This window comes from Lactuca serriola, chromosome 1 (assembly GCF_051521515.1).
Source record: "Lactuca serriola cultivar US96UC23 chromosome 1, Lser_US96UC23_V15, whole genome shotgun sequence".
Lineage (NCBI taxonomy): Eukaryota > Viridiplantae > Streptophyta > Magnoliopsida > Asterales > Asteraceae > Lactuca > Lactuca serriola.
In genome coordinates, this window is record NC_136408.1 from 182,210,779 (window position 1) to 182,221,263 (window position 10,485).

Here is a 10,485-nt window from a genome sequence, read left to right on the forward strand (position 1 = left end):
AGCATCTTGACCAACTTATTTTAGTCTAATAATCCCATAATTAGTTCAAGATATACAAAGCAAGATTTGATCAATATTTCGACCATTACACATTTTGTTCCATTTATATCAATTCCAAAAAAAAAATGTATGATGTACATAATTTACACCTTTTCGGGGTGAAATAAGAAAAAATAAGAGAGATTAACAAGATGCAAGCAAAAGTAAGATTTGGCAAAAAATCCATAGCGAGTTGCGACGCTAAATTAAAACAAGATCCAAGCACTAGTTTTAGTTTTACATGCGTGTCGTAGTCAACGACTGACACAATCGCCAAAAATACAACTAACACCCAGTCACCCACCCATCCTATTATAGTTTGATTGGCCAATAATTATTGAAAAAAAAATAATGATAATGAAATAGTCAAAAACCCCTCAAATCCAACATACTCCCAGACAGTCCCAGGCTAATGTCGAGTAAAACGTTAGAAAAATGATCTAGTAGTAGAGTTTTACTTGGTGGCAGTAGTAGTAGCATTCTGCTTGTTTTTCTTAGGGTCCAAGGCGCCTAACCCTGGACCTAACCCAACCGGGGTGGTGGTTTCCACCACCACTGCTCCGTTGGTGTTGGCATCATCTCCGGTGGTGGTGTTTTCCAGTGTCATACCAGAGTTGATGATGTTAAGGAGTTGGGTGAGCGGTGGCATAGCCGGGACAGGGACACCGTGCGGCCGGATTAATAGACCTCTGGCGGCGGCTTTCTTCCTGGCCTCCGCCACTGCACGGGCGGATCTTTCGTCCACACCTCTACCACTACCACGAGGGAAGTTTTCGCCAGGAACTGTGGTGTTGTTGGTGCTGCCGGAAGCTCCTCCAGCGGAGGCGGCCTGGAATGCTTGTATCAAATCAGGGTGAGCCTGTACAATTTACAATTTACAAACAAACAACATTGCTAATTAATTTACTACCCATTTTAAAACCAACAATCTCATTCGTCAGACCAACCCAAACCAAATATACCTTTAACAGATCAATTGCTGCCTGAGCTGAAACCGCATTCACAGCTTGCCCTTTCTGCTTTTGTGCAGTCATCTGTCATCATATTATATAATCAGAAAATATATATATATATATATATATATATATATATATTGAATATTAAATATTAAATAATTAAAATAAAAGCAGGGCTGCAAAATAGTACCTGCGCCTCGCGCACTTTAAAAGTTTTCATCCAGTTGTGGGAGTCGCGAGTCCTTGAGTCATCCTCTCCAAGTTGCTTCACAAGTATGTCATACGTCTTCTTCTCATGCTGCCAAACGAAACAGTAAGCTAAGCTAAGCTACAAGTGATATATAATAATATACACTTGTCTGTGACTTTTTTTAAACATGGATGGAAAATAGTAAAGCATGGATGTAAGCATGCCTGATGAGAGAGCTTGTAGGCTCCAACACAGTTGAAAGCAATTGCAAGTGCATGATAGCAGACAGCAGTCTGGATATGTTCCTCTCCCAAAAGCCTCTCGTTCTTTTTCAATGCTTCTTGTAGATAACGAAGAGCTGTGTTCATTTTCCCAATGTCTTGATACATCATTGCAACATTAATGTAAGTTGCTGCAACATCAGGGTGATCTGGCCCAGATGATAAGCTTAATAGAAGCAGGGCACGCGACATGTGGCGCAACGCCAGTTCTGATTGGTTCAGTCCGTGATAGAATAGGGCCATGTTCCCGTAGCTGCAAAACATTCCATTTATTTATTTCTAATCCATCAAAGGATTTGGTATTTAAATAACGACAAATTATTTACATTTTCAGATGGAAATGCTGCTACTTTATTTCAAACTATTTTTAGGTTCAAAAGATAAAAAATTATTTGATTATAAATGGGTACCTGTGAGCTGTGTCAGGGTGGTCAAGCCCAAGGCAGCGCTCATTTATAATAAGTTCCTTATGCTGCTGCATAATGGCTGCAGCCATGTCTCCGGCATGATAAAGAACCATTGCAAGGTAACTACAAAAATAAAAATTCCAATATAATTAAAGATAAAATAATAATTTTAGAAAGTTCAAACATAATTATTTCAACTAGGAAACATACCGACAGCAATTAGCAACCTCACGATGCATTGGACCCGTCACCTGCATTTCATAATTTAATTTAAATATTAAAAATAATCACTCATTTAACCCTTACCCACCATGAAATGAAATGAAAGATATCATAAAACATACATACCTGTTGAAGTATTGTAAATGCTTCCGTAAATAAAGTGTACGCTTCATTAAGCATCCCCTGAAATTAAAAAAAAATAAATAAAAGACAAGTCATATTTATGTGACATATATAACAATTTAAAAAAAAAATGTTACTAACCTCTGCCAACTGGACCTTTCCTGTTTCCACGAGCTCTTTTGCTTCTGAACATACGGGTATTGAGTGTTTGACCACAGGTTGAAGATTCAAAATATCTGATGTTTGGAAAGGTGTTCCTGCACTCAGATCGTACTTTTTAGCAGCTATGGTTACCCCCACCTGTTTGTTAATGCCAGACAATTTAGTAGATAAGTCACGTTATCATTCAACAGAATTTAATAAAAAAAATAATATGATGCAGAAAGTATACCTTGAGGCAAATGTTGCGGATAACTGAAACCTTCTTCACACGTGACCTTGCATCCTCTGGCAATTCAAACTGCAAATAGAGAATATGAAATCTGTTTGGTAGGATGGATGAAGTATGAAGATGAAGTAAGTTGATTTTACCTGGTATTTAACGTTGGCAAATTCAAGAATATCAGCCCACAAGCTTTCAGAACTAAGACTCATGCAGGATGCTTGTTTTCTACTACTACTACTACTACTAGCAGCACCTCCAACTTTTGACCTTTTTGTGGATTTTCCTGAGGCTGCCTCCTGTTAAATCCATGAATCAACATCAGGACTTGAACTCATTTACCTTTATAAATCTCAATTTTGTATTTTTCATAACCGAAAAGAAAACTAATGACCTTCTTCTGATTTTTGGACTGTGTATTATTAGCAACGGCTTTTCCAGAAACAGAAACCGCCTGACAGTCTCCAAATAGACAATTGAAGAAATGAGCAACTGCATGTCCGATATCATGATCTGCTGTATCTCTCAGCACGTCCTGTAAAGCATTTTTATAACATGAATTCGGCTTTTTACGGTTTTACCTATGGTTAATTAAATAAAGATCATTGAATTCACCTTGAGGATGTGTTTTGCACATCTAACAATGATCTCATTGGAACAAAGATCCCATAAATGAGGCAAGTGCTTCGTACCATCAGCTACCTGAAATAATGTAAAAAGAAGTAATCACATAGGAACAATAAAAGCAATATAGATTTTATAATATATATATATATATATATATATATATATATATATATATATATGTAATTTCTTACTTTGCCGATGTAGCGAACGTTAATTCCATGCGCATGCAGTGCTTCAGTGAGTGTCTGGCCGTCCATTGGTGAAACTTCAAGTGTGCAAAGATCTTGTATAAATTTTGGAAGCACAGCCTCCTTGAGATATGAACTCACCTTCCGTACACTTTCTTCATCAGCAGCAATATCCTGTTACATGCATCATGAGTGCATTTGCGTCTTTTTAACTACAAGCTTTCTATGACATATTTTTAATGACAAGGCCATTTGTGTCTTTTACATAGACAGAATTACCTCGGGACTCCCAGCCAGTTTGAATTCTGTAAATACATTAGGGTTAAACTTTATATCCTCCTCCACCGCCACATCACCAGTCTTAGAGCCAGATTCTTCAATGACCGTTTTATCCTCTTCTGACTCATGCTGCACTCGACTCGGTTTTAAACAACAATCATAAACATATTTTTTAATCCATTAATAATATCAGTTGCAGTTAAAAAACGTATAGGTTCAAACACTTGAACACAATAAAGTTAGAAACATGAGTATATGTTATTTAATTAGTATAGAAAGTTTTCTGGATAAAAGGATGAAAGTATCTTCTGCTTTTCTGTATCTTATAATGATATAAAAAAATAAAAAAAAATTGGAAAACCGGGAATAAAAAACTAACAAATTATGGAAAAAAAAGTAAAGTATACGGGTTTAGACAAACTTACCGGTTTAACATCAGAAGTTTCGGCTGTCTCGGTTTGATCTTGTTGTTCAACAACAGTAGTATCAACTTTTGGAGATGCATGTTTTTCCTTTTCCTGTGGCTCACCCTTAGATTTTGAACTCTTTGCTGCTTCAGCCTTCTCACATACAACACATATTATATCAACAATCATATATGCAACAAAAAAGAAGGAAAAAGGTTCTACATGATGTATATCTTTATTACCTGGCAAAAGGCAGTGATCAATTCGGGTCTCAGTATACAGAACTTGGAATTTGTTCCTGTATAATTTGCATCACGAGGAGTGACTCTCATCAGGTCCAGGAGATAGTGCCTGGACATGAAATGTCAAAAATCAATTCAGTCAGCACTGCATAACTAGAATCAAAATCTCAGATAAAAGAAAGCAATCTATAACATGATGCAAAGGCCATCTGAATAGAGCAACAAACTAAAACTTCATTTGTACTTTGAATAATATACCCGATCAATAGCATTGTAAGTACTGTTTGGAATTTTCAAGAATTATTGCTTTGTTTTATTAATGACATTGTTGTTGTTATGTTTTCAAAACACAATGAAAGTAATTATAACAAATGAATCGGTGAAATCCAGTTGAAAAAAATCACCTATCATCACTTCCGACAATGCCCTTGCATTCAACTGGTGCAGCTATCTGGAACACATTTCCTGATCCATCAAGAACACTGTGTTCTTTCACCCGCAGGCGTTTTGAAGCTTCAAGTACCTAATGTTAGTTAGATATAGTTTAGCACAAATTACAGAAAGAAATGTACACAATACAAAAAGATAAAGAGGGAAAATATATATATATATATATATATATATATATATATATATATATATATATATATATCCTGACCTTGGAATGAAAATCTTGATTCCAGCAGATCTTCTTGCCATTGTCAACAGACCCATACAGAAGCGAATCTGATTTATCACCTTGTAAAATTCCAGGTAGAACACTCTGTGGACAAAAAGGATTAAGATCCAAGATAGAGAAAAAATATGCATTATGAAAAGGAGCTAGATGCAAGAAATGGCAACCTACTTCCATTTATATCTATTGGAACATTGTTGCTCCAATTTTTTACTTATAAGGGCATTGTACTTTGATAAATCTACCTCAAAATTATAGCATTGTATATTTTCTTATTAAGAAAATGTACTTAGAAAAAAAGATAGGATGTTATATGCACCTGTGCTACTACTCTATGACCTCTATAGTCAACAATGGCCATAGCAAGATTATACAATCCAGGAACATCAGCTTCTTGGTAAGCTTTTGTGCCTTTTAGATCATTGTTTGAAGACGCATATGTGGCTTGTTCACTCTCTGCCAGCTGTGCCTCAGATTGCACATCCACAACACCATTGAGGCTATGATTCTGATTCTCCCCATTAACAACAGATGATTTCACCAAGGTGGAATCTGATGATTGCTTCCTTGACAACTGCTCAAGATCCGCATCAACAGCAAAACTGAAGAATATGTTGTTGTGAACATACCTAATAGTAAAACCACACACAAATTTTAAACCATTCATACATAATGTGTTTCTTGTCTTCTGTCTAGTGGAATGGAATCAGACAGGGTTAGAGATAAAGATAAACATAAAAATATACTATTTACTTACATGTGAAAGCATTCTGGATCGGTTGGATTAATTGGTGGGATGCATCTGCTGATGACTCCAATAGCACCACTTATTGCAGCATCAACAAAATCAGAAGAAACCTTATACAGGGCTCTATCTCTCAAGATTCTACAATACATGAAGCCAAAAAAGTTACATATATATATTCTAAAACAGAAAGCAAACTATACTAGGTGAGTTTGCACCTTTCTTGAGGGCTTGCATGAGGAAACTCTCTACAAGATTGCAATTCCTCATTCCAGTCTCTTTGCATACCGATTAACTCGCTCCCAAAGGAAAGAGTAAGTGAATTCTCTGCTCTAGCTGCATCACGTCTATGATCTACATTACATGATGCAATAAAAAGGTAAGATAATTGATATCAATAGCATGAAAATGTGAAACATCACTAAAAAAATTAAATTATCAGGAAAGGATAAAATATTATTACTATTACCAGGAACAGGGTGCAATCCAAGCCACGAATTTGGAGGCAACAACGACTGGATGTTTTCAAATGGATGAGCAGAAGCTTTGCGTTCCAACATTTCACGAAAAGCTTCAATAGATTTTTTAAAAAAAAAACAAAAACATGAGATTGTTTCCAAATAGCAGTCTACTTTTAATAGAGTATTATTACAGCATTGTACTTTGAAAATCTATCCGATTATTATTGCATTGGGTAAATATTGTAATAGAAAGATTGGAAGTAGGATGCTATTTCTTGTAACTAGCCTAGCCCTTTTCAATATGAAAGAGTATAAAACATCCTTATTCACCTTTCTTGAATTTGGAGCTAATCTTCTGCAAGAGCCCGATAAGGGTAGTTGCTTCTGAAGCAGCTTTAGTGGGTTTTGGGTCGAGGGTATTTCCGGAACTTGAGTTGACATAAAATGTGGTTGTGGTTCCAGTTATACAATACTTGCTTCCTTCGAGTGTGACAACATCCAGATAAATTAAGTCTCCAACAAGCCTGAAAATATAATGAACATTAATTATTACACCTTAAAAGAAGATTGCTATTTGCTGATGGGAAACAAACCAAACCAAACCAAACCTTCTGTAGCTTGGAGGAGGGTTAAATGAGGAAAACACAATACTTTCAACGCATTTGATCTCTTTGGAAGGAGATGACAACAAATTTGAAAGCGAACCAGAGACATCCTCCATGAACCCCAAATTCTCAAGCTCTAAAACCTCCGTTTTTGCAGTAGGATCTATTTTAATTTGGAAATGATCAATCCATCAGTCAAAAAAAAAGTAATTCAACGAATATTTTATACAAAAAAACAAAACAAACCAAACCTCCTGAATTTGCAGTTGCATTCTCATGTTGCAATGCGAGTGATGTTGATAATGAGGAGTGGAGTGTTGAGAGAGAAAGCAACTCTCGGGTTCGGTGGACATGAGCCCTGATGGATCTATCGTCATAAAGGGCTGCAAACATTTCCATTTATTATTATTATTATTATCAATCCTTGCCAATAAACTATGTTTCCAATGACAAATCAAATCATGTCCCACATTCCATCATCATATTTCTAGAAAGTAAAACTGTTATTTAATTGGAATCGTTAATGTTTTTGAAAAAAGGACTTATGGGTTAGATTTATTGTAATGTTTCAATGAATGTTGCTAAAAAATGAAGTGAAGCTTAAAAAATGGAAGGATTCACATTCCATGATACCAAAGGCAAAGACTAGCTAGCTATACCTGCAATCATCTCTAAAGAACAATCCCCCGCAGTGATGTCAGCAACTTCAGAAATTTCATGATAATCTTCCAAATGATGACTCGATCCATCCTTAGTGTGCAGTAATAAGTCATAGCAAGTAAAGAAACATGTCTCTGGAGCATCAAGAAGAAACTGCCTCACATCCATAACAGAATCACTCGGACTCAACTGCAAATTTCATAAACATTTATTTATCATTCAAACCTAAAACTTATATAAAACAATCAAACTTAAAGATACCAGCATACCTGTAGCTCAAGCTTTTCACCAAATTGTGTTTTCACCGGAACAGGGAAAAGATGAATGTCTCCTGCAAATAGGATCCAAGACTCTGTAAACTTTATATTTTTAATCATGAAAACACTTGTTCTTAGTTATCTTACTGCTCTTTCTTTTTCTATATACAACTAGAATCTCTAACTCTGCATGCATCATAGGGTTAAATGTGCATTAAGCCAACAATGTTTCTCTTTTTCCCATTTTCTGCAACCACATTTCATTCTAGGAATATGCAACCAACTGGTTAAAATGCAACAATGTTTCAACTTTTTACAAATTAATGCAACAAAGGTTCACTCTTTTACCAACTTACGTAACCAACATAATTTATTATGGAACCAACACAATTTATTTTGGTCCTAAAATGAAATCATTGCATATTTTGTATAAACAGGTAAAATCACGGAAACCTACATGTCTACCGTGTTGTATGAAACATATCTTTAATTCCTCCAAATAGTGATCCAAGACATATCATGATTATCCTTTGTGCATATAGTTATACCCAATACTATTATCTCCCCCTGTTCAATTATTAATGCAACCTAATGACCCTAAGGACATGTTTCTTTTTTCCCAATAAGTGATATATGGATAAAGTGATGTTGAGAAAAATGATGTTTAATTTTTTTGAGAAAATGGGTAATGGGATAAAAATAAACAAGAGCCAACTTGTAAAAAGTTAAAGACTTAAAAAGGAATCCTTGACTTTCTCGATTAAGTCATTCATTATGCATTGAGTAAAAAAAAGGAAAACTCATATATAAGGTCATTCGTGTCCCCATTAAGCCCATTGGGTCGAAAAAAAATGATGACGCAGATGAGGGGAGCTCAAATACCTCTAACATCAACATATTACCACAATTTCTATATGCTTTTGAATTTGCTACATCAAAGAAATACAAACAAGAATAAAAGCACGATTGCAAACAAACAAAAAAACTTTACCTTGCTTCGGCTGGTTCTCCAAATTTACATTGTCCGACTCATTGACCTCTGGCTGCGTGGTTTGTATCTCAGCTGAAGCCGGGACTCCATTAGCTTCCACCTTTGTTTCTTCCACAGGATTCAAGTTATCTTTAGAATGACCGTTGGATGAGACCGCTTGTTCAGTAGCATTCGTGGCGTTTTGTGCCCCTTTCTTGTTCCGCCCTCTGCTTGATTTCCCAGCCATATCTACTTCCCAATCACCTAAATCCAGAAAACAAACGAGCACAATCTATATCAGTGTATCTGAATCAAGGTGTTAATCAAAATAAACACATACTATTTAAGGAATCAGAAAAGAAAACCCATTTGAGAAAAGACTCGACCAATCTACGCATTCATAACTCGTTTAAACAATGAAGTGAAGTACGAAACTTGCTAAACTAACAAAAGAGATAGATATCTAATGAAAATAACCTCAAAATTGACATATACATGAAAAAAATATAGACATAAATTTGATTCAGCTATCAACAGTCACTATATTGAAGCAAAACCCTCGTGTAGAAATGTTGATACGCACGTTAAAATCAGAGTGAGAGATAAATAAAAGAAAAAGCAACCTGTATTTGAATATCACCGATTGAAATCGGCGGATAAAATACAGGGAATTAAGAGAAAGTTGTGTACGAATAGCAGCGAATTGAGAAGGGAATGGAGGGATGGAGGCTGTGGCGGCCGAGGGCGAGCGTGTGGTTACTCTGTGAGAGAGAGAAAGAGTTAGGGAGAGGAGGGGTTTGCGAGTGTGTAGTTTTATTATGTCATGTATTTTTATTTCAAAGGTCCATTAATCTCTTTTCGCAATTGGCTCGGTTTGTGTAACCTTTCGTTAGGTCATTTGCGTGACATTTATTTTATTATATCATTTCATAAGGTTTTTCTAAAATGATGTAAAGATCAGTGAAATTTCATAACCCTTAAGTTTGTTGATGTTTTTACGTATTTATTTTAATATTACTTTTTTAATGTCTGAAATTTAGAAAGGTTTTTTTTTGAAGATGTCAGATTATGTGTCTTATAGGGTAACCTTAGGTGACGTTGCATCTAACGTGACCATAAAACTCGTAACACCGTTAGAGACACTCCATTTTATAGTCATTACACCTTGAAAAGCCAATAAACGTCTTAGCACATCATATTTACGTACAAAGGCAGACATAAGACAGTATCTCAGGGGTAGCACACATGATTTTATGGGTGGCACGTCAGAAAATTTCCCAAAAAAATTACATTATGCTGCAAAATTTGAGGGGTTGCATCGGCCATCCCGAGAACCCCTATGTCTGCCCTAGTTTACGTACTTGATCGAGTTGGATATCTTAGGTATATGAAGTAATCATCACTTAAAAGATGGCTTAAAAGGAAACGAAGGGTTAGAGTTGTGATTTACTTTCTAATATCAGAGAAAAATTTTGGGTAACTGACGTTGAAACTAAAGAACAAGTTGTTGAAACCAAATAACAAGTTTTTCATAATGATTGTCTTACTCACCATGAAGTACAACCCTAAAACTCACTCCAGTTTGAATAACAAAAATTTGAAGCCAAAAATTGATACCAAAACAACAATCAACAACAAATGTACTAAGTTCCTCATCACACAAATCATCAAACTTACCAATCCTCTAATAATCACCAAAAGTCTCCTCAATACCAACCCAACCTTCCAACCAATCCATATACAGTCTCCCAAAACAAACTGGCCCCAC

General features: G+C 35.7%; 1 protein-coding gene across 1 annotated transcript; it reads right to left on the minus strand.

The window, feature by feature from the left end:
• Positions 1 to 209: 209 nt before the first annotated feature.
• On the minus strand, positions 210 to 9,532 carry NOXY38 (tetratricopeptide repeat (TPR)-containing protein). Its single transcript, XM_079039112.1, has 29 exons — positions 9,341 to 9,532; positions 8,739 to 8,981; positions 7,760 to 7,821; positions 7,490 to 7,679; positions 7,082 to 7,213; positions 6,834 to 6,993; positions 6,556 to 6,749; positions 6,234 to 6,335; positions 5,983 to 6,118; positions 5,777 to 5,905; positions 5,339 to 5,648; positions 5,002 to 5,106; positions 4,748 to 4,866; positions 4,344 to 4,452; positions 4,120 to 4,254; positions 3,695 to 3,823; positions 3,419 to 3,589; positions 3,216 to 3,302; positions 2,995 to 3,135; positions 2,750 to 2,899; positions 2,610 to 2,678; positions 2,360 to 2,518; positions 2,222 to 2,278; positions 2,084 to 2,124; positions 1,877 to 1,996; positions 1,410 to 1,719; positions 1,186 to 1,293; positions 1,002 to 1,073; positions 210 to 898 (listed from the first exon to the last, which is right to left on the minus strand). Exons 2-29 carry the CDS (start codon positions 8,962 to 8,964, stop codon positions 494 to 496), a joined length of 4,128 nt encoding a protein of 1,375 aa, XP_078895238.1. The 5' UTR covers positions 8,965 to 8,981; positions 9,341 to 9,532; the 3' UTR covers positions 210 to 493.
• Positions 9,533 to 10,485: the final 953 nt, after the last annotated feature.